Below are 25,062 nucleotides of genomic sequence, written 5' to 3'. Positions count from 1 at the left end.
GGCAATAACATTAATATTAATAGTTCTTCCTTTTGCTTATTCCATTATCTGGCTCCTGAAAGGGACTAGCAAGGATTCTTCCTTCTTTAGAAAATGGATTTAAGCCTTGGAGCCTTCAGGACCCCCAGTGAGCTGCCAAAAGGAATAAAGCCAGTTGTAGACTCTGTTTTCGGCTCTCCAGTTTCATTCATTATAAGCCTCTGACAATTTCTCATATTTGGCAATGAATGGCAGTGAAAACTGCAAAAGCAAATCTCAAATTTCTTTGAATGGGGATATAGCGTGGAAAAATATGTCTCATTTAAAGTTTCTCTTCCATAACATTGAGATATTTTCAAGAATCCTGAGGGTAGAGGAGAAAGACCACTATTTGTTCCAAGATAAAAGACCATGGTACTAATCCTGAAGGGGGAAAGGGAGAAATATTGATACTTTTCCGTTTGAAAAATACTCAATGTGTTTAAATCTTCACACATACTGAAAAGAAATAGTTACGTACTTTATTAAAGGATTCTTTAATGAATTAGGAAAATCCTCCCCATAATTTCATTTTCTCCAATTATGAAGACAGTCAAATCCAGGGATTCTGACTTTGTCAGCATTTGTACTACTGCTTGAGATGAACCCACAAAGAGATTTATTTCCACTATAAAGGGGCTTGGGCATGTCCATCTTTTTTGAAAATTACATTAACTTAAGGGAAGGGCTTCCCTGGTGGCTCAGTGGTACAGAACCCACCTGCCAATGCAGGAGACGTGGGTTCAATCCCTGGGTCAGGAAGATCCACTGGAGAAGGGAATGGGAACCCACTCCAGTATTATTGCCTGGAAGGTCCCATGAACAGGGGAGCCTGGTGGGCCATAGTCCCTGGGGTTACAAGAGAGTCAGACATGACTTAGCGACTAAAGAAAGAAGGGAAACTTAGTCCTTCAAAGACCAGTGCAAACTCACCCCTTGCATGAAAGGAATACAATGCCCCTGTCACCACTCCTGCAGCTTAGAGTGGGAGCACAACTTTGGTTCTCTGCTGCTCCTGCTAAATCGCTTTAGTCGTGTCCGACTCTGTGCGACCCCATAGAAGGCAGCCCACCAGGCTCCCCCGTCCCTGGGATCCTCCAGGCAAGAACACTGGAGTGGGTTGCCATTTCCTTCTCCAATGAATGAAAGTGAAAAGTGAAAGCCACTCAGTCGCGTCCGACTCTTAGCGACCCCATGGACTGCAGCCTATCAGGCTCCTCCGTCCATGGGATTTTCCACGCTGAAAAATCTGGAGTGGGTGCCATTGCCTTCTCTGTTGGTTCTCTGGGAGGGGCAGAAACAGCTTCTCTCGCATATTGCCTTTAGCAGAAAAACCTGCCGCTTACAAACTGTATGGGCTTCCCTAGTGGCTCAGACGCTAAAGCGTCTGCCTGCAATGCGGGAGACCAGGGTTCGATTCCTGGGTTGGGAAGATCCCCTGGAGAAGGAAATGGGAATCCACTCCAGCGCTCTTGCCTGGAAAATCCCATGGACTGAGGAGCCTGACAGGCTACAGTCCATGGGGTCCCAAAGAGTCGGACACGACTGAGCAACTTCACTTTCTTTCTTTCTACAAACTGTATGTATGGTTTGTTCATGGCTAAACTGGCCCCAGGCTGTTTTCAGATTCCTATTAGTAGGGAGTTTCATGAATCATTGCCTTAACTGGAACGAAGCCTGAACACCCACCACTTGGCTGTGTTGGGTCTCTCTGGCTTCTCACTGAAGGCTCTTCAAAGTCAGACTCGGCAAAAGTCTACTGGGCCAGAACCAGAAAATGTGATTTGAGGTTTATCATATTTTGCCTCCGAGGACCTGTGTCATGAATGCTATCTCCCCATGTATTAATTCTCCTTAGAGTTATGAGGATTGCTTTTTTTTTTTTTGAAATGGCAGCCTCACACTGTCTTGATCATTTAAGGGTTAAGGATGTGTTTTCTAACCGCTAGCCTGCAAAACCCAGACAGTTCCATTTGGTGGAATCCTAGCAAATCCCCCAACACAAGAGTGAAAATAAAGTCTCACGGGTCCTTGAGTGACCATACTGGGTAGTCTGCTGTGAAGCAGGCATTCTGTATATATTTTGTAATCTCTTTTTCTTTTCTCCTCCTCCTTCCTTTACTAACCCCAAAGAAAGCTGGCACTGGGCCTGTTCCACTTTTAGTGAATTCTCAAGTTATTCAGAGATAGATTAATAAGCTGTCTTGTGACATTCCTCTGTCCTTCCCGACTGCCCTCTGGCCATTTCATTGCTCCTGTGCATCCAATTAACAGGGTGGGCAGAGGGAATAGAAGGATGTGACCTCAACGTGAGAAGATTCTGCTTCTCATTAGAGGTCCTGTTAAAAGATCTGGTGGAAAAACAAGTTATCATAGCACTTCTGATCAGCCACGAGGCTTGAGAAATGTCATTTGCTTGCAGTTTCTACACCATCATCTAAAAACATTAACATCCAAAGTACAATTGAACACACAGCTGACTGATGAGCAATATGTTTCTCCAGCAGTACTTCAAAGAAGGATACTATTATGAGAAAGTATTAATAAAGTAATTTATCTACTCCATTTCATCTTGGAATCCTTTCTTCCATTCTGGCCACTTCCCTTCTCCTCACCCTTTTGTATCTCACGCACTTTATCCAGCATCTGTTCCCATAGCAACTTGGTCAAGCTGCTGTGTTTTCACAAGGATTTCTGGAATATGATCATCATGAAGTCTTAAAGAAGAATGACCTAATAGTAGAATTTCAGGTACTGAGGGGAAAGACAGGAATCTTCCATAATAATAGCCAAATTCTCTTTTGAGACCAACTTTCAAAATCCTTTGATGCTTATTCATATCAATTCTATTAGGCAAGATTTTACGGTCAAGTATACTATCCTAAGGTTTCCCTGGTAGCTCAGCTGGTAAAGAACCTGCCTACAATGCAGGAGACCCTGGTTCAATTCCTGGGTTGGGAAAATCCCCTGGAGAAAGGCATGGCAACCCACTCCAGTATTCTTGCCTGGAAAATCCTCACGGACAGAGGAGCCTGGTGGGTTACAGTCCATGGGGTTGCAAAGAGTCGGACATGACGAAACGACTAAGCACAGCACAGCATACTATCCAAAGAAAAAGTTCGTGTCATTCATTCAGGGCAAATTTCTTGATTTTCCCAGAAGTAGATAGTACTATCTAGGTATATCTAACTGTAATTTTAAAAAGTATCATAAAAATACAAAATGCTATGGAAATTTAAATACGGGTGAGTACTTCTAGCTGAAGCAGTTAGTTTCTGATATTACTTAGTTTAGTTCTCAGCAAAGGTCCCTCCCCTCTACTCCTATGTGATCAATTCTTTATTAGTCCCACCCACCTACCAATCAGCTGTGGCCAAGAGCATTTAAGTGAAGAATTCTTGCAGCTGGATTTGTAGAATAAAAGTGCAATCTCAGCTCTGAAAATGCAATAAGTATGGACTCTGAGTAATAGTTTGCTCACAGAATCTGTAATTGCAGCTGTTAACTATGACATTCTTTGCTGGGCTGTGTGGCTTATTTATCGTGATCCATATGCCAGGCAAGTTGCAAGGCCACCTGTGTTGCTGTCTTACAGCACGCCCCCTGCAACCCCCCAACATGTTTCACAGTCTAAGCCTTTAACTTACTAGTTCATGTATCTTCTTTCCTATTCAGATCTAAGTAGACACTTGTTTGACAAAAAGGCAAATTATCATCAGTGACATTTGCATTTACCAAAAGGAGGAGAATGTTTTCACTGGCAACATGATAACAGCCACTGTTTCTCTCCACTCCGTTTGAAATGTTTCCTTTACGGTTTGAGGGCTGTTCCTGTACTAGCTTTTCACTTTTGGAAATTGAAAGGAAGGGGAGAGTCAGGTAAAGATGCTGTCACAAGGCAGAGGTAGGTGAATTCCCTAATCGAAGAGTGACTCTGTGATGACCTTTCGTGACACCAGGGTTGATGAAATCTCAAGCTACAGAACAGCTTTCTTACCCAATGATATTGGCCTGTTGACAATGTCAGATTTCTGTGTTTTAACACACATTAATGATCACACTAGCAACTGATGATTATGTAATGTAATAAGGACTCTATTATTTGTAACCCTAAGAGAGTGTAGGTCAGGAAGCAACAGTTAGAACTGGACATGGAACAACAGATTGGTTCCAAATAGGAAAAGGAGTACGTCAAGGTTGTATATTATCACCCTGCTTATTTAACTTATATGCAGAGTACATCATGAGAAACGCTGGACTGGAAGAAACACAAGCTGGAATCAAGATTGCCGGGAGAAATATCAATAACCTCAGATATGCAGATGACACAACCCTTATGGCAGAAAGTGAAGAGGAACTAAAAAGCCTCTTGAGGAAAGTGAAAGTGGAGAGTGAAAAAGTTGGCTTAAAGCTCAACATTCAGAAAACGAAGATCATGGCATCTGGTCCCATCACTTCATGGGAAATAGATGGCGAAACAGTGTCAGAGTTTATTTTTTGGGGTCCCAAAATCACTGCAGATGGTGACTGCAGCCATGAAATTAAAAGACACTTACTCCTTGGAAGGAAGGTTATGACCAACCTAGATAGCATATTCAAAAGCAGAGACATTACTTTGCCAACAAAGGTCTGTCTAGTCAAGGCTATGGTTTTTCCTGTGGTCATGTATGGATGTGAGAGTTGGACTGTGAATAAGGCTGAGCGCCAAAGAATTGATGCTTTTGACCTGTGGTGTTGGAAAAGACTCTTGAGAGTCCCTTGGACTGCAAGGAGATCCAACCAGTCCATTCTGAAGGAGATCAGCCCTGGGATTTCTTTGGAGAGAATGAGCTGAAGCTGAAACTCCAGTACTTTGGCCACCTCATGCGAAGAGTTGACTCATTGGAAAAGACTCTGATGCTGGGAGGGATTGGGGGCAGGAGGAGAAGGGGACGACAGAGGATGAGATGGCTGGATGGCATCACTGACTCAATGGACATGAGTCTGGGTGAACTCCGGGAGTTGGTGATGGACAGGGAGGCCTGGCGTGCTGCGATTCATGGGGTTGCAAAGAGTCAGACACGACTTAGTGACTGAACTGAACTGAACTGAAGAGAGTGAGATCAGTGATTTCAGATTATGCAACAAGAAGTTTTAACCAATGACACCTGAAAATATCCTTCACCTCTGTCACGTTACTTCCCATGTTGGAGAAGATATATATGTGTGTTTGTGTGTGTATACATGCGTATACACATGTGTGCATATATGTGTGTATAAATACACATATATACATACACACACACACACACATATAGATAAATAGATATACACACACACACACTTACATATATATATATTCAGACTTCCCTGGAGGCTCAGATGGTGGTAAAGAATCCACCCGCAATACAGGAGACCTGATTTTGATCCCTGGGTAGGGAAGATCCCCTGGAGAAGGAAATGGCAACCCACTTCAGTATTCCTGCCTACAGAATTCCATCGAGACAGGAGCCTGGTGTGTTATATGGTCTGTGGGGTTGCAAAGAGTTGGACATGACTGAGTGACTAACACTTACTAAAACTGACTGAAAATGGAGATTTTCTTGAAACTCTGTTAGAAACTTTCCAGAGTAGATTGTTTGAATTTTGGATGTTAAGGACATTTAGGCTTTCCTAGAGAAAGGGTTTTCAAGGAGAGACAGAAGCAAACAAAAACAAACAGGCACATCAACTGTTCTTGTGTTTTGACCCTGACACTGGAGGGGACAGCGTGCCCCTGTGTAGCTGTTACTGCTCATTATAGCCCAGACACAAAAGGATGTCCACGTTAGTCTCCCAGTTTGAGATGCATTTTCGCTGCTGTAAAAGGTCTGAAATTGATGACTTTGGAGGCAGTCCTTGTAGTTCTCATGTGTTTACTCTTAAGTGGAGAAAAAAATGAACAAGGCAGGGACATGCACATGCTCATTTAGCAAATTAATGACAGCATCCATGGGCATGTAGATATTTTGTGGCAATTATTTTCTTGTAAATGGTAAATTAAAAATCATAAACTCTTACTGCCAGAATGGATTAGAGAGTTAATGTAGTTTGAATTCTATGAATTGCATCTGTAGAGAAAGTATTATAGGGGTGGTCAGTGATGTGTGGGGGGCAGACATATTAGCTGTAGAACCAGGACTGCTGTACAGAGCTTTTGAGTCCCTGCCCAAAGTTCATTTCTTTTTTTTTTAGACCACGTTCTATTGTCTGGGTAAGTTTTTCATTCTTGTCTCCGCGTTGATCAGAAAGTGAAACTGTCATAGTCATGGTGTTCATGAGTTATACATGACACATCTCATCCTTTATCAAAGTTGCTGGGAAAAATTCAACCTAATTTTTTTTTCTCCTGCACATGCATACATTTTTGTATTTTCTCATTTTCAATATCTGCCTTTTCAAGAATGTGTTCTTTTTGGGCCTGTCTCTGTCAGTTCTGTTTTCTCTTGATTTTCCTCTCTGACTGCTCTCTAGTTGGCCCCTTCATTCTTGGATTCTGGATCCCTTTGAAACAGGGAATGGCCCTCTATCCTTTCTTGGCAGACATCTACCTGCCTTTCAGAGAAGAGAGAGGGAGGTAAGATGTCTGTAAAAACAAAGAACAAAAAATGGAAATGAGAGAGTAAGCCAAACAGTAAGAAAAACAAGGCTTTGTCTCCAAAGTGGAGTGGGGGAGGGACACAAAGGGAAGAGAAAGCAAATGGCGCTGAAAAAACTTGTTCTCTTTTCATTCCAGGGCGTGCGACGTGGCTAAGGCGACAGGATATGCAATTCGTCCATGCCTTTTCCCTACCATTCCTCACGCTGAGCCCAAAGCTGCCTCCTCATCAGAGTTGCTCTAATAGACTCACCGCTGCTTTTTCTCCTCAAAGTAAGACAGTCCATTAATGAATCTCTCTAGTCTACTTTCAACTCAAGCACAACATTAGCACAGTAACGAATAATGGCTGGTTTAAGCAGCAGACTCACAGGTGGGGCCTACGTAATCTTTTGCTTATTTTAAAACCCTCTGCCTTCAGACCTGGGAAGTATCATCTCAAACTTCCTTTTTTATATTCAGGCACCCAGCTCTTCAGGCTGAGCATATCCTTTGTTATTGCTTAGTTGCTAAGTCATGCCTGACTCTCTTGCAACCCATGGACGCAGCCTGCTAGGCTCCTCTGTCCATGGGATTTCCCAGACAAGAATACTGGAGTGGATTGCTATTTCCTTCTCCAGGGGATCTTCCTGACCCCAGGGATTGAACTCAGGTCTCCTGCATTGGCAGGCAGATTCTTTACCAATGAGCCTCCAGTGAAGCCTGAGCATATTCTTATTAGGGATTAAATAATGCTTAAGGTTACCCTAGCAGGGAGAGGAGGTGTGAGAAACTTGCTTCTCGGTTTCTTTTCAAGACTCTGAGATCCCTCACCAGTACCAAGATGACACAGTCTAAACCCCCATTATGGCGGCCCAGTTAGCAAAGTTGTAGTTGGGATCAGGACCAAAGTAGGACTTTCTCATGACATCCCCAAAGGTGGAGTGTGGTGGCGGGAAAGGTCACACACACTCATCATATTTTTGCTCTTCTCCCACTACCTTGGCCAGACATCACATGAAATATGGCCAGAGGAATCCATACAGATATCAGGGCCTGGAAACTACGTGGATATACCCAACCCATTCTATTTTTCAAGTTCATTTAGTAAAATCCTCTTTCAGCAGTTGCCCCCAGTTACCTGTTGATGCTGTTTTTCTGTGCTAACATCTGCCAGTCCTTGCCTTTGGCATTGGGGGTGTCAAACGTAGCACAAATCCGCTGTCTGATGGAGTAGGGGATTTTGAAGGCTTTGGGGCCAGTCTGTGCAGGAAAAGTGCTATCCTCTTGTGCAAAGAAAGTGATGGTCTCTCTTTCACTCTATAAACAAAACAAAGAAAACGATCAGAGCTAAGTAGCAGCATTACTGATCAACACTCTTTTTTTGAGAAAAGTTGTATTAACACACATGCAAAAAATGCTTGCTCATTGTGATGGAGTCTATAAAATACATGGACAAGCTCTCTCTCTCCTAACATAGTAAATAACGTCTCTAGTAGCTTAATAAATCGTAGACTGGAGATTTACAGCAGCCTCTTCCACTCAGGGGAGTCACAACCTTCAGCTTCCTATATCCAAGGAGGTCTCAGCTGAGAGCAGAATTAGATTTTTAAAAATATTCTCAATGTAAAAAAAAAAAAAAATCTAGAATCAGTTGGAAGAAGGTACCCAGTGACAGATTTCAGTTCATTGTAAGCAGACCTTCTGAGAGTCAGAACTGATCAGAGAGTGGGCTGATCAAAGGAGTTGGCTGGGAAGCCACATGTCAGGAAAGCTACAAAGGGGAACTGATTGTATGTTGATCATTTTCAAGTTTGTGTTTCTCCCAATCCTAACATGTGATTCTATAGTAAATATTTTGGTCTTGTTTCAGAATGAAATTGCTTTGGTAAAATAGGAGGCAGCCATGAGTCAGTGATGAGATGTGCATTAGCTCGTGGAGTGGTCCAGGCTGGAGAGCTCCCGGCTTGCTGGAATGCCCACTCTTCTGACTTAGAGCTGTCCAGTGAGGATTGGTTATTTCAGTGCATCATGGCAGTTAGTTCATCATATCCAATGTGAAATTACACATCTATCCATCACGTTGAATTGGTTGCTGAAAGTTTTATATGGACTAACAGAATTTTAAGGCCTGAAGAGTATTTTGAATCACTCCCATGATTATGATGGATTACAAGGCAACAGGAATTCTTCAGATATGACTAATGTCCCTAATCAATTGATTATGAATTGACTAAGAGATTTTGCTGAGTGGACCTGACCTAATCAAGTAGCCCTTAAGAGAGAAAAGATACAGCTCTTATCTGCAAGTATCTCTCCTGGTGTCTTGGAAGAAAGCAAACAGCCATGCTGTGAACTGCCTATGGTTGGGAGCTGGGCCTGGGGATATGTGGCTAGGAACTAAGAGTGTTCCCTAGGAGCTGTGAGTGAACCTTGTCTAGCAGCCAGCAAGAAAAGGGGGACTTCAGTCCTATAGCCCAAAGGACCTGAATTTGTCAACAACCCTAATAAACTTAGAAAAAACCCTCTGAGTTCTAGATGAGAATATGCTCCCACCACCACCTTGACCTCAGCCTTGTGAGATCCTGATCAGAGAAACCAGTTAGGCCACGCCTAGACTTCTGCCTTACAAAAAATGTTGGGCAATAAATGGGTGTTGTTTTTTTCTGATAAATGTGTGGTAATTTGTTATGCAACAGAAGAAAACTAATACAAAGGGAAATTAAAACACAAATCTGAGGTTGGGTAAAGGGACTAGTTAGCACTGTTTAACCCCCAAGAAACTCTCCTTTGCATTAGGAACTTGTCAACTTGTGCTGACCTTTCATGCCCTTCCTGAACTGCCCTGTGACCTTCCCCTGATGCTTTTTCTGACCCTTACACACCTTCCTACTGTGGACACCACAGCCACAGTAGCACTTCTCAGCTAGTGTCCAGGATCACACAGCTAGATGACTTCAGACTTGGTGAGTTTTATATCTTCAAAAATCTGTTAACTGAGGAAACTTGTTCATGCAAAGGTCTTTTTAAAGAGTGATATATATATATATCTTTTGTTTTTTCTGTAACCATTTAGGACAGTGACCTTTGGGGGTCTGTGTTTTGGAATCCAGTGCCTTAACCCAGCATTCCCACAGGGCATCTCAGAAGATATTCCGAGAAAGAGCAGTCCCATGGTCAAATACATCTGAGAAATGCAACATACTATATCTTGTTCTTGGAAATTAAAAATACATGTTACCAGATTCAACAAATTCTACTTACTGGTTTTAGTTTTAATCCCTGGAGCATTATAGAACAATGCTCATCCAAATTCTTCCAGTTTTTGAGTTAGCATAAACAGAAAAAGTGTGGTTTTCAGAGTCAAAAAGGTCTTGCTTTGGAGTACAAGTTTCCATTTTCTAGCTCAGTGACCTTGGGTGCTACAGGACTTCCCTCAGGCTCAATTTCCTAATCAGTCTTCTGGCATTTTTAAAATAGACTCCACAGAGGTTATAAACTTTGGTAGAAGTCACCCAGATAGATGTTACCAGAGCTGAAACTAGAATTCTGATACCCTAACACCTTTACCAGGACTTACTTCACTACACCACCCTGCATCAAAACAGCTAACAAGAACCCACAGGGCAGAGTGGTTCGGAAAAATGCTGAGTGATATTAGCATTATACTTCAAGAATTAAAAGTAGGACTTCAGGAACTTATTTACAGAACAGAAAAGAGACTCAGAACGAATTTATGGTAGCTAGGGGGAAGAATCGGAGAAGGCAATGGCGACCCACTCCAGTACTCTTGCCTGGAAAATCCCATGGACAGAGGAGCCTGGTAGGCTGCAGTCCATGGGGTTGCTAAGAGTCAGACACGACTGAGTGACTTCACTTTCACTTTTCAGTTTCATGCATTGGAGAAGGAAATGGCAACCCACTCCAGTGTTCTTGCCTGGAGAATCCCAGGGACTGGGGAGCCTGGTGGGCTGCCGTCTATTAGGTTGCACAGAGTCAGACACAACTGAAGCGACTTAACAGCAGCAGCAGGGGGAAGAATAGGGGGAAGAGATAGTTAGGGAGTTTGGGATGGACATGTACACACTGCTGTATTTAAAATGGATAACCAACAAGGACCTACTATATAGCACAGGGAACTCTGCTCAATGTGATGTGGCAGCCTGGATGGGAGGGGAGTTTAGGGGAGAATGGATACATGGCTGTGTATGGCTGAGACACTTTGCTGTTCACCTGAAATTATCACAACATTGTTAATTGGCTATACTCCAATATAAAATAGGATGTTTAAGTTAAAAAAAAAAGGACTTAAAAAATAAAGATTAAAAAAAAAGAGTAAGAGGGCTTCATGGAGGAGGCATTTGAGTTGATCTTGAAGGATGGGTAGCTGTTGAATGAACAGAAATTGACTGGATAAGTGCTTATTTCTGGCAGAGTAGCCAGTTCCTTTCCAATATATATGATGTTTATAAAATAAACTACCTCAGACTTCTTACTGCATAAAATAGGTTGTATCATTTTTTATCATAGTATGTAAAATTTCTTTTAGCTTTTAATAATGCAAATCAAGTGGGAATAGTTTCTTTAAATATTTCCTGACTTAAGGCAGGAAAATGTCCTTAAAATGAATAGTAAAAACCAGAGGGAGAATAAAAGGAATTCTATATGAGATAATATGGTAGTTGTTATTGTAAAAATGGCACTAAAGAGTGATAACATGTGAAAAGGTGGCTTGCCAATGGAACAGGTTATCCACGCCAAAAAATGACAAGAGACAGATGCTCTCATGGCATCTTTGACTGGACCAACTCAACTAAGCTCTGTCTTTCCTGCTGGCAGAAGAAAGACCACCTCAATACATAAAGTCTTCAGAAAAAAAATGGACAGAGTGGTATGATTTGAGGGTGAATAAAATATTACATGAGACTTCTAAAAATAAGTATTTTTTTTCCTGCTTAGTACACTTTAATAAATGGGCTCCCATGTCCTTCAAAGTTTCGAAATGTAAATACTTCCCAATTGTAAGGATGACACTTTACATAACATTTATGATGCATTCTAAAAGACATGTGGGCCAACTAAGAAGAATCCAGTGGCTGCATCTTCTGATGGTTTAAATTAAATATGCAGAGGAACAGTAGATTTTCATGCTCTGCACACAAGAGATAAGCTGCTGCTACCTGGTTAATGCAGGAGCTGTAAATCAGGGAGGAATTCCAAATATTCTGTCGACTTTGTAACAGACAAATCATCCCCCACCACTTTTGCAAGAAAGATAAGAGCATTGCTTGAAGGGAAAATTTTAACATGCAAGATTCCCATTTTAAGTTGTTTCTACCAAAAGATAGATTCTTTAATATTGTTACATTAATAAGGAATGAGGAAATAAATGACTTGGGGATTCTTCCCTTCTGTTCAATATTAGCAAAATTATTTCACTTCAGTCCACGGGGCTTCCCTGGTGGCTCAGATGGTAAAGAATCCACCCGCAATGTGGGAAACCTGGGTTCGATCCCTGGGTCAGAAGATCCCCTGGAGGAGGGCATGGCAACCCACTCCAGTGTTCTTGCCTGGAGAATCCTCATGGACAGAGGAGCCTGACGGGCTACAGTCCATGGGGTCGCAAAGAGTCAGACACGACTGAGTGACTAAACACACACAACACACACCAGTTTTAAGATTGGCAATACTGTTGCTTTGTAGGGTATCAATTAGTGATCATCATTAGGTAATTTAGTTGGGTTAATTTAAGGAGAACCAACCTGCTTCTAAAGACTGAATAATAATGGCCACTCTGAAGAACAGAAAAGATATATTACCTTAATCACTGAAATACTTTTAAAATTTGAGTGATATGAATGATTATGTTTGGAAAGCCATTTAGATAAGAGGCATGAAGGGACATGATGGATGTGGGGCTGAGCAGAAAGAACCAAATACCTTCAAATGAAGATGCTCACTGCATTAATTAATTTAAAATCAATGTTTATATATACATACACACACACACACATGTATCTTTTATCTCTCATGGTTCTATTGTAAATTAGGGTAGGAAGGAGGAGCTCTGAGCTTAGATATGTGAGAATTTTTTTGGGGGGGATGGATATTTAAGTACATATTTCAAAGACATCTGTTGGAAGCTTCAAAGTTTTAGTTCTATTATTATTAATCAATGAAGGCCTATTACTAACTTATTAAAGCCACCTAACACAGAATCTTTCTGCATTAGTGTAGTGACCATGAAATATGATGCATTTTAACAATTTATCTATTATTGTTGACTCATGGGGAAACAGTGGAAACAGTGTCAGACTTTATTTTTCTGGGCTCCAAAATCACTACAGATGGTGACTGCAACCATGAAATTAAAAGACGCTTACTCCATTGTATATTCTTGCCTCCTTATGTGCGTGGGTTTATCTCTGGGCTTTCTATTTTGTTTCATTGACCTATATTTCTGTCTTTGTGCCAGTACCACACTGTCTTGATGACTGTGGCTTTGTAGTAGAGCCTGAAGTCAGGCAGGTTGATTCCTCCAGTTCCATTCTTCTTTCTCGAGATCGCTTTGGCTATTCGAGGTTTTTGTATTTCCATAGTGGTGCTGGGAAAACTGGTCAACCACTTGTAAAATAATGAAACTAGAACACTTTCTAACACCATACACAAAAATAAACTCAAAATGGATTAAAGATCTCAACGTAAGACCAGAAACTATAAAACTCCTAGAGGAGAACATAGGCAAAACACTCTCCGACATACATCACAGCAGGATCCTCTATGACCCACCTCCCAGAATACTGGAAATAAAAGCAAAAATAAACAAATGGGACCTAATTAACCTTAAAAGCTTCTGCACATCAAAGGAAACTATTAGCAAGGTGAAAAGACAGCCTTCAGAATGGGAGAAAATAATAGCAAATGAAGCAACTGACAAACAACTAATCACAAAAATATACAAGCAACTCCTACAGCTCAACTCCAGAAAAATAAATGACCCAATCAAAAAATGGGCCAAAGAACTAAATAGACATTTCTCCAAAGAAGACATACAGATGGCTAACAAACACATGAAAAGATGCTCAACATCACTCATTATCAGAGAAATGCAAATCAAAACCACTATGAGGTATCAATTCACGCCAGTCAGAATGGCTGCGATCCAAAAGTCTACAAGCAATAAATGCTGGAGAGGATGTGAAGAAAAGGGAACCCTCTTACACTGTTGGTGGGAATGCAAACTAGTACAGCCACTATGGAGAACAGTGTGGAGATTCCTCAAAAAACTGGAAATAGAACTGCCTTATGATCCAGCAATCCCACTGCTGGGCATACACACTGAGGAAACCAGAAGGGAAAGAGACACATGTACCCCAATATTCATCGCAGCACTGTTTATAATAGCCAGGACATGGAAGCAACCTAGATGTCCATCAACAGATGAATGGATAAGAAAGCGGTGGTACATATACACAATGGAGTATTACTCAGCCATTAAAAAGAATTCATTTGAATCAGTTCTAATGAGATGGATGAAACTGGAGCCTATTATACAGAATGAAGTAAGCCAGAAAGAAAAACACCAATACAGTATACTAACACATATATATGGAATTTAGAAAGGTGGTAACAATAACCCTGTATATGAGACAGCAAAAAAGACACTGATGTATAGAACAGTCTTATGGACTCTGTGGGAGAGGGACAGGGTGGGAAGATTTGGGAGAATGGCATTGAAACGTATACTATCATGTATGAAATGAGTCACCAGTCCACGTTCGATGTAGGATACTGGATGCTTGGGGCTGGTGCACTGGGACGACCCAGAGGGATGGTATGGGGAGGGAGGAGGGAGGAGGGTTCAGGATGGGGAGCACATGTATACCTGTGGCGGATTCATTTTGATATTTGGCAAAACCAATACAATATTGTAAAGTTTAAAAATAAAATAAAAGACGCTTACTCCTTGGAAGGACAGTTATGACCAACCTAGATAGCATATTCAAACGCAGAGACATTACTTTGCCAACAAAGGTTTGTCTAGTCAAGGCTATGGTTTTTACTGTGGTCATGTATGGATGTGAGAGTTGGACTGTGAATAAGGCTGAGCACCGAAGAAATGATGCTTTTGAACTGTGGTGTTGGAGAAGACTCTTGAGAGTCCCTTGGACTGCAAGGAGATCCAACCAGTCCATTCTGAAGGAGATCAGCCCTGGGATTTCTTTGGAAGGAATGATACTAAAGCTGAAACTCCAGTACTTTGGCCACCTCATGCGAAGAGTTGACTCACTGGAAAAGACTCTGATGCTGGGAGGGATTGGGGACAGGAGGAGAAGGGGATGACAGAGGATGAGATGGCTGGATGGCATCACTGACTCGATGGACGTGAGTCTGAGTGAACTCCGGGAGTTGGTGACGGACAGGGAGGCCTGGCGTGCTGCGATTCATGGGGTCGCAAAGAGTTGGACACGACTGAGCAACTGATCTGATCTGATCTTAAAAATATCCTGCCTTTCTCCAAGTATTCCCAACTTTCTCAGAACTTTATCTTCATTTTCTTTGAACCATCTACCATAAAAACCAAGTCATTTTTAGGGAGGAGATGTTTTTTAATCCCAGATATACCACCAGATGTGTGTTTTCCCAGCAATGAGACAGTCCCAGGGTTGGAAGGACCTTGAGTGATCATTCAGTCAAGACATCCTTTTGCAAACAGACCTCTATGAAGGGAATCAATTCTGTTCCTAAAGATCAGCAGAATGAATACTTAATTCCAGCCCAACAAACAAACAGGTGCATCTCATTCTTCTTCAGTCTTGAGGGAAGAATTTTCTAATTTTCATCTACCTCGACTTAGGAAAAAAGCTGATGTTGCGATGTTTGTCGCTACTGCAGCAGCCCTTAAAAGAGGGGCTTGTATTATGGACAAGGCCCATGGTTAGGACTAGGAAATTAAACCCCCTTGATTGGGATCTGGATATAGCACTGAATAGAAAGCCGGACTTTGATCTTAAAGTCAAGTTTCTCAGTGGCTACTCATCTGGTTTGCTCTATGATCTTGGATAAGAAGGCTGACTTCCTTGAGATTGTTTAAAATTGTGATGGTATAATACTAACCTACAGGATTCTGACCATTATACATGAAAGCATATGAAATAGGACCTGAAATACAGTGGCTTTTAAAAATTAATTTTCTTCTGACATTGAAAATGATGGTTAGTGAGATCTGTCTAAGAAATAGTTTGGTAGAAAGACATGTGGATGAACTGGGCCAAAATTCAGCAGGGACACTTAAAGTTATTAATGAAATGATTCTTATAGGATCAAACAAGTTAATAAAGCTTCTCAAGTGCAGCAGCCTACAAATCAGATAGCTGTAGTCCAACACTGAATATCTAAATCTTATTCTTATACTTTTGCCTCCTTTTATCAAGAAATATGGTGATGTCATGTTCTTTAAGGCTTTCCAAAGTGACTGTAAACTTTGCGAAGCATCAGAATGGGAGAGTCAAGAAGATTAAGTTTATTAGCTCATTTTCTCTCCATGAACTTTTACAGTTTATTTAAGCAAGATGCAAAGGTACCAGGATGTAGTATCAACCTTATTACATTCCTTTTACACAAACATCTTGTAATAGCTGAAACTGATTTTCTGAATCTGGATGCCTTAGAAAGTAAAAAACCTTTTAAACCTGGAATTCTTTTGTTGACCTGTTAATAGATATTTACGGAAATTTTCATCAGTGGCACCTTTATGTCCTGCCTTTCACTCTTCATTCTGAAATGCAGCTATTCTAAGAGTTGCCTTTTATTTTAGAACTAACTCCCATACGATTTGTATTTTAGTTTGAAATGTATTGTGTTAAAAATGCCATGACTGTTCAAAAAAGAGACTCTAAATGTATCTTGCCTGAGGTTTCTGCATCTACCTTCCCCATCAGGACTACCTTAGCGCATAATGCTAATTGGCAATAACGAATGCAAATATGGTAGAAACATGTCAGTTAAGACAGCTATCAGTTTTGAGGCACACTCCTTTGGAAAGCCATCGCACTTCAGAGGAAACTATTTGGGGGAATCAGCAATGCTCATTTTGCATAAATAATGAAATGCGGTGAGAATGGAGGAAAGTGGTGATGCAGACTACATGTTTTGAGAAAAATCATAACCTGAAATTGAATAGTACGGATACAAAAGGTGTTAAATCTTCTGCTAAGTGTGAACGAATGAATATGTCTTATTTATATATGCAAACACAAAAGTGCATGTGTATATGTTATGTTTAGTCACTAAGTCCTGTCTGACTCTGCAATCCCCTGGACTGTAGCCCGCCAGGCTCCTCTGTCCATGGGGTTTCTCAGGCAAGAATCCTGGAGCGGGTTGCCATTTCCTTTCTCCAGGGGATCCTTCTGACCCAGAGATCAAGCCTGCATCTCGTGCATTGGCAGGTGGACTCTTTAACACAGCCACCAGGGAAGCCCATATGTATATACACAGGTGCATGTTCTAAGATGGACATAACAGTGTGTGTGTTTTTCTAAACTAGCCAGGGATTACCTTGAAATTGCTAAATAAGGTGTCATCAGCTCCCCTGATTCCTCCCCTCAGCTACTCTCCCCTGCTGAAATACTCATTCAGGAGGAAAGGCCATAGTCTACTCGATAAGCTGAAGCTCAGAGCCATGGAGTCATTCAGTGGCTTAGGGCCAATCAAAGCCATGGCAGCACACAAGTTCCCAAGTGACTTCTCCTCTGACTCCCATTCTAACTCTGCCCTTGAGTAGTCATGTGACCTTGGACAAGGTCTTATCCCTTTTTGCACTATGCCCTTTCTTTGGAGAGTGAGATTATTATCCATCCTGTCTCTTATTGTACTGATGAATTCTAGGCTTCATAGAAATGGGGATGTGTAGAACCCTGATCCTGGAGGGTATCAAAAAATTATAAGACAGTAAGGAAACAAAGCCTTGAAAATGTAATAACAGATGGGGAAACTGACTTCTAGAAACTCATCAGAACTGGCAGAAAAGCAGCCCAGTGTAACCTTGTGTTTTCTTATGGTATGTGTCTCAATTCAATAATGAATCTCAGCTGATTCCAGGTCTACCATGAACTGTTCGATTGGTTGTGGTTTTGTGTATAAAAAGCCCCGGACCAGTTCCTTCCCCAAAGGCCCCTCCGCAGAGCCTATGCTCTAATGGGTTATGTTTCCAGGCCCAGTTCAAATCTTCAGCCTGTGAAAAAGTTGATTTTCCCTTATCAGTAATGAGGATTAAAAGAGTGAGTGCATTTTGAATCTCTTTCATGCAATACATATAGCACAACTAAGTATATAATGGGCTTTAGAAACAGGTCAAGTGACCTGGAGACCAAGGACTCACCTCGAGGATTGACGTCTGCACTTGAAGGATCTGTTCATGGCCTTTGAGCTGCCGGATGCAGATTTTGCAGGACAGCTGGGTGGTGGTGGGCGTGTAGCGCTCCAGGGAGAAGGCACAGTGCAGGGGCTGCCGGTTACTGCACCACACGCGGGAGAACGGGACTTCCTGCGGGGGACAGAGGGGAGAGGAGAGGGCTGGGGCGTGCAGAGCCCGGCTGAGAGGAGCAGAGCGCAGGACAGACCTAATCACAATAATTAGGATGATCATGATGACGGTGATGGCAGCAGAGATAATTGCCTGAGCGACTCTGGTGGAATTGTTGTAGAAATAATGTCCTAGCATATGCCAGGCAGCACAAAAGTAATTAATGTCAATTCCAATTGATAACATTCGAATTCCAAAACCACGCTGCAAGAGCTCAGATTTCACTTGGTGACACACACAATGAGAAAGAAGACCATCAAAAGTTAATCACCATGTTTTTCCACGACAAAAAGATTCTTTAGACGACTCCTATTCGAGGATTCCTAGTAGACGCCTACTCTTTGCTTCCTAAGCCCAGGGTAGGATGTTATCATCTCATGTACATGAAAATTATGAAGAAGTGACTAGCCAGAACTTATGCCCATACCACAGCCTCATGCTGAACTGTATAAGCATAATGTTGCTATATATCCAGCATAAAAATTACACCTACTGCAGGATCACTCACACACACACACACACCCACCCCAGAGAGAGACACCTACTGCAGGATCACACACACACACCCCGCCCCCCCCCGCCCCAGAGAGAGACATCTACTGCAGGATCACACACACACACACACACCCCAGAGAGAGACACCTACTGCAGGATCACTCACACACACACACACACCCCAGAGAGAGACACCTACTGCAGGATCACTCACACACACACACACACCCCAGAGAGAGACACCTACTGCAGGATCACACACACACACACACACACGCACACCAGAGAGAGAGACAAACACAACAGGTTAGCCCAGAACAATCTATTTTGTCAATTCCTCATTCATTCAATTCATCCACTCTACAGTTATATGTACAATGCCTTCTAATAACCAGACACTGTATTAAATAAACAATAAAGGAATAGTAAGAATTTAGGTCTGGTCTCCACTTCATAGGGACTTACAATCGAGTGGCAAAAGCCATTTCACTAAATGAGGGTTGGGGGGAAGTTATAAAATCTGTATTCCTCCTTTCCCCATGACCAGCCAGTGCTGGCCACCAATTGTCTCGGGCATGTGGGTTTATATTAATGTGAAGTGGAGGTCAGCGAGTCACTGATATTCTTCCATCTACCAGAAAGGCTTTCCCTCCTACTGGAATCAGGCCATGGTCCTTGGCAATGACCTCATATTCCCAGCCTATAGTAAACTGCATCTCACTTCTTTCTCTTTCCCTTGACTCATTAATCTGGTCTTTTACCTGTTACTACAAACACAATTTTCTCCAATATTGATGCTGAAAGGTGGCAAAAGATGGATCAAGTCTGGAACTTTGATTCTCTGAAATGTGACTGGTGATGGTGTCAGCAGGTGTTACAAGACCATGAGCCATGTTTAGAATTCAATGTACCCACTTTAAGGAACCAAGAGTTCCCTGGTTATCCCTGAGCTTCAAGCTATACACTTGCAGGTTTCCTCATTTTTCTCTGCAGGAAGTCTCAAAGATCCTGATTTCTTGGTACTTGCTAGGGGAGATCAGCAGGGAGAGATGGAATTTAGATTGTTGAAGACTTGAGTACAGGAGAGCCAGTTTTGGGAAATATGAGAAAAAGAAATCAGGCATTAACCCCTACCACACATCCCACCAAGGGATGTAGGGGTGTTGTTTCATTTGTTTGCTCTTAAACTTGAACCAAGGGGAAGGCAATGGACTAAGGGCTCAGAGAAGGTCTATACGTTGACCCTGCAGCTGCCTTTATCCCTGTGCAGAATGTGGGCTATTAGGAAGAAGGCAACTCTCTCCCATCCTCAGTTCTCCCCTTCACAGAAAGAACTAGAAGTCTGAAAACTACATTTCACAGCCCTTGCCAGCAGGGAGTTCACATTTCCGTTCTGCCAATGAGAGGTACTTGTTTTAAATTTGGAAGGAAGGGAAGAAATGGTTTCTGTTCCTCTGGTACCAGCAAGCAAACCTCAAGGGTTCAGCTGACAGCATATGTGAGGTTTGCAGGGGCTTCTGAGAACCGTCTGCTTCAGGGTTGCGGTGGTTTCCTGAAATCGTGGAACTTGCTGATTTCCTCATATCTCTGGGGGCTTTCTCTGACCTTGGCTCTCCCAGGTTTTCCAGAGGTTTTATAAGCACATTAATCCCTTGATTAAAATATTTTTTTCTCGACCCAAACCATTCTCTAATGAAACGCCAGTAGGTTGGAAGTAGTCTTTTGAGAAACTAAGATGAGCTGGGTGTGCCGGAAGGTTCCCTAGTGTTTTCCCACAGAGAGGCTGTTGTCCAGGGCAAATGCTGGGAGAAGCATGAAGCTAATGGTCACCAAGGAAACCCATGGCTGGGGCACAGCTGGCTCATATACCAGCAAGACTGCAGCACAGAACCAGTGAATGGCACCTCTTTCCCACTTTCTCCCTAAACAGAGACTAACTTATGAGCTCTTCTCTTTCCCTCCCAGCAACAGAGGGCACTGCTGAATGGTGGTGAAAGTGAAGTCGCTCAGTCGTGTCTGACTCTGCGACCCCATGGACTGGAGCCTGCCAGGTTTCTCTGTCCATGGGATTTTCCAGGCAAGAGTACTGGAGTGGGGTGCCATTTGCTTCTCCAGGGGATATTCCTGACCCAGGGATTGAACCCAGGTCTCCTGCATTGCAGGCAGACCCTTTACCCTCTGAGCCACCAGGGAAGCCTGATTGGTGGGCCTCCCAGCAAACTTGAGAGGAAGTCCTTCCCTAAAACACTCAAAAATGACTGTCCACTTGCACCAAATTCTATACCAGATGCTTCTATACTATACACGGTCCGCCATTTCTCCTTGCTGTCTAATCTTATTCCTGCTGTGTCCTGGTTCAGTAAACCAGGGTAACTTTTACTTCCTATCTCAGCCTTCAGCTCTTCTCTCTCCATCGACTGAGCTCTTCAAATCCTCATCTGCTCACAAACGCCCAGTTGCCATTTCTCTGGAGGACTCTAGCAGCTACATCTCGGGTTTTTATTTCATTAACAGCCATCACTGACATTATACCCCAATCAGCACAAATAATTTCAGTTGGCCTTTCCTTTCTTAAACATTCTACCATTTTTTTTGGGGGGGGGGGGACACCATGCAGCATGTTGAATATTCCCTGACCAGGAATCGAACCCATGCCACCTGCCTTGGGAGTGTGGAGTCTTGGCCACTGGACCACCAGGGCAGGCCCAAGTCTACCTTTTATGAACGGATTATCACCATCTCTCTCACTGTCATTCTACAGTCTTTCTGTTTCCATGTGTGAGCCTCTTCTCTGGTCTCATCATAGCTAACTGGAGTAGCCCGCTCACCAAGCCTCCCGTCTCCGCCTCTACTACACAGAATTAATGAGAGGACTGGGGAGGAAGCAGAAAGCAGTTGACTGGTATTTTTCAGGGAAAAGCCTGTAATCATGAGTGGAATCACTGATGTCACCACATCACCTGGAAACTCTGCTTTCATTACATGATCCCTTTGCCTGGGGGACAAGAATGGCCCCAGGATGCCTGCCGTCGTCAACACAGCCCCCTGCCAGGCCTTCAAGGGCTTCTGTCCTCTCACCCCGTCCTCTCTCTGTCCAGCCTCAATCTCCTAGCCCTGAAATGCACTCTTCTCCAGACCAGCGCATTTTTAAAATTCACTGGAGTACAGTCGCAGCTTCCCACTGGCTATCTATTTAATGCACGGTGGTGAATAGATGTTACATTTTTATACTCACTATCATCCCCTTCAGTGAAAATAAGCATAACAGAGGGCCCCATGGTTCATTGATGCTTTCGCCTAAATAAGGTGTTTTTGCCTAACTACGCTAACCAAAGAGGTCTCTGTTTTCTAAAACTGAAATTTTGAGTCATTACCGTGTAATATAAATGTTTGGACTTCAGAACGAGATAGAGCTGAATTCAAGGTCCAGCTCTTCAACAAACCTACATTTCCTGCAGTGGCTTTGAGTCTTTGGTGATACTATCTTCGTTAAAAAAAGAAAAAATGGACGGCACTGATGATGTGTTGAAAAGTATCTTCTGTCGTGTCGCTTACTAAATTTTGTGTATTTTCTCCTGAGAACACTGGAAGAACCCAGTGCAGGCATAATCTTTTCTTGTAGCAAGACATGAGAATTGGCAAACAAACAAACAAAAATGCCTCTTGCTTTTCTTTCCATTCTACTGCACACCATCAAAACATTAAAAAAATCTGATTTTAAGACTGTGTCAAAAGAATATTTTTGTTGTTGTTGACTTGAGTAGCAGCTGCCAATGGTGCTCAACAAAACATTTAAAAATAATAAAAGCACTGTGGTTAGTGTGCTTCCCGGGCAATCATCTTTGCTTTCATTTATTCTTCTCTGCCCCGCCGCCCCCCCAAAAATACAAAACAAAACACCAAGATGCTCACTGAGCTGAGAGGAATTCTGGGGAAAGTAATACTAGAGGACAAAGTGTAGCAAAGTTATGTGTGTTTAAAGAATTCCGGAAATGTTTTCTTTTTGAGTCCCATTATAATTAGTTTCCTAGCAGATGGAGAGAATGTAAATTGTATCCTAGCAGGAGACAGACACTGGGTTCTCCAAGATACACAGCATGCTGCAAGACAGCTACTTTAGTCCTACGGAGGTGACAGCCTGGCTTGGTGTTCTGTAGGACTTAAAAAATAAATTAATATTTTATTAGATTCAGCTTTATAATATTTTACAGATTCTCTACCCCCCACTGTGAGCAAGGAAGAGGGGATACGATTCAGTAGCTCTCAGGTCCCAGGAACCTACTGGGAGCAGAGTTATTTCCATGCAGAGAAGGGTTGTTGAGTCTTCTAAGGGGACAACAGCATATCCCTTGTTGTGGTAGAGTCTTATGAATAATTGTTTATTTTGGAAGGACTAGCATTGTGGGTCTCTTTCTTTCTTTGAATCAAGGTTAGTGGATGCTATGGTAACCAGGTCTCCTAAGAACTCCTGTAACCTCACATGCCCCTCCCTTTCATCCATCCTACCTTGTTTCATAAGCAATAAGGTTTGTACCCTAGCATTTCATAAACTGTCATCCTCTAGAATTGAAACCAGCAAGATTTAAAATCTAGTTGGTCCTCCTATACATAGGCTCTCATCACATAGTTCTAAACCCAATCTGGACCTCACATCATTCTAAGAATTTTTCTTGGTTGGTGTCTCATAGGGCAGCTATTAATATTTTATGCACTGGATACCACCATGCCTGGGAAATTCCACCTTGCCCAGATGAAAGAAAAAAAAAAAAGGTTTCTTAGAGAGTCAGCTTTGGGTACCAATTGGAAAATGTCGATTCCTAGATTGCTGTTTTGAAGTTAAAGAAAGGGAGAGAGGAATAAGATGACGGTAATACCAGGAATACCAATAACTCTAACTTGTCTATCCACTGACTTGGAAGATGATGGGGACATTTACCAGGTGAAGGAGAGACCTATAAGTGATGTCAGCAATAGTGGGGTTTTCTGTCTCTGCAGTAGAGCTCTGTGAGTTCCTGTCCACTAAGCCAAATCATAAGCCATTCTCTATTATCCTCGCCCAGTATGTCAGCACACATGATGCTCTCCATGAGGTTCAATCAGGCTGAATGCAAAGCTTCCCCAAAGTGTATGCATCTGATGCCTGGAGCAGACACAGCGTGGCCATTATGCCAAGCACAATATGTAGTCACATATACTGGGGGAGTTCAGTGATCACAGGAGTAAATAAATTGGTGGTAGGGTGGTGAAAAGAAAGGAAGAATAAAGCAGAAAGCCATTTGTGGGAAAGAAAAATGAAGTGGAAATGAAACCTCAGTGGCAAGCTGCCTGATGCAGAGAAAATTAAATTGTTGCTCAGCTTTCCACGACTCTTTCAAATTATGCTCAATTACAGAAGTCAAATATTTATACATGTTCACAACCTCTATGCAATCCAACCCATCCTGATAGTAAAGCTGGTTGGGCTTCTTTGCCAGCCAGCGCCCTTTGACTTTGGCTGGCCCTGTTGCATCCTCCGGGGTGAGCAGGCATTACCCTCCTCCAAGTCTTTTCTACCTGAGGCTCTCACTGAATCCCTGGTGTTGGAAGTGTTGTTTAAGTGCTCCTGAGAGGTTATAATTCTTTATCTGCTTTCTTTTTTTATCTGCAAACATTAAACTTCATATTTACTTTGGAGTCACTTGCATTAGATCCAGGGAAGCAATGCCCTTAAATAAAGATTAAAACAGAGGAATTTGCACGACTATCAGGAGTTCTTTTAACAATACCCTGAAGTTCAATTTGGCCTGCAAACTTTGAATACTGTTTTCTGGGAAACAGAGACGTCTAGGTCTAGAACATCATAAATAATACATTTATTCATAGAAAACCTCTCTCCATAAGAAAATATGTTAAATATCCAAAAAAATTGTTCAGGACCCTGAGAGAGATACTTGTTGTTTTGAATGCTCTAAAACTATACATAGAGGGGGCAGCTCCTGAGGTAATGAAAAGTAAACAGAAAAATATGACCTTATTTGATTAGAAAATTCTGAATGTTAGAAAGCAGTGATGGTGCAAATTTCTTCTAACTCTCATGGAATGGTCAAGGTTTTTCTCTTTGAGATTTGACTGATTTCCATCCTACAAGCTGGTATATCTTGTGCATGTTTTTTTTTTAAAAATGAATGCTGTAAAGATAGGTGAAAAAACCCACAGGGCTCTGCAGGTTATGCTGATGGGCAGAACAGAGAAGCGTGAAAGCCTCCTGTGAGTCCAGATCAGTATCAGTCTCCCAGAAGCTCCAGAGTTAAGGAAATGTCCTGTCTCTTGAAGCCCAGATGACTCTGGCTTAAGAAACAATGGTAGAGCAGTTGGCTGCTTCTGATAACAA

The 25,062-nt window shown here is 42.2% G+C and overlaps 1 protein-coding gene across 10 annotated transcripts in view; it reads right to left on the bottom strand.

Annotated features, from left to right (window-relative positions):
* Window positions 1–25,062, bottom strand: part of UNC5D (unc-5 netrin receptor D) — a 684,626-nt gene that overhangs the window by 49,987 nt on the left and 609,577 nt on the right. For all 10 annotated transcript variants that reach the window (XM_027529851.1, XM_027529855.1, XM_027529846.1 and 7 more), the window contains 2 exons: window positions 17,994–18,158; window positions 7,755–7,933 (listed from right to left, as the gene is read on the bottom strand). In XM_027529851.1, coding sequence (XP_027385652.1) covers window positions 7,755–7,933; window positions 17,994–18,158 — 344 coding nt within the window. The remainder of the gene's footprint in view (window positions 1–7,754; window positions 7,934–17,993; window positions 18,159–25,062) is intronic.

This window comes from Bos indicus x Bos taurus, chromosome 27 (genome assembly GCF_003369695.1).
Source record: "Bos indicus x Bos taurus breed Angus x Brahman F1 hybrid chromosome 27, Bos_hybrid_MaternalHap_v2.0, whole genome shotgun sequence".
Lineage (NCBI taxonomy): Eukaryota > Metazoa > Chordata > Mammalia > Artiodactyla > Bovidae > Bos > Bos indicus x Bos taurus.
This window is presented reverse-complemented; position numbering and strand designations above follow the sequence as displayed.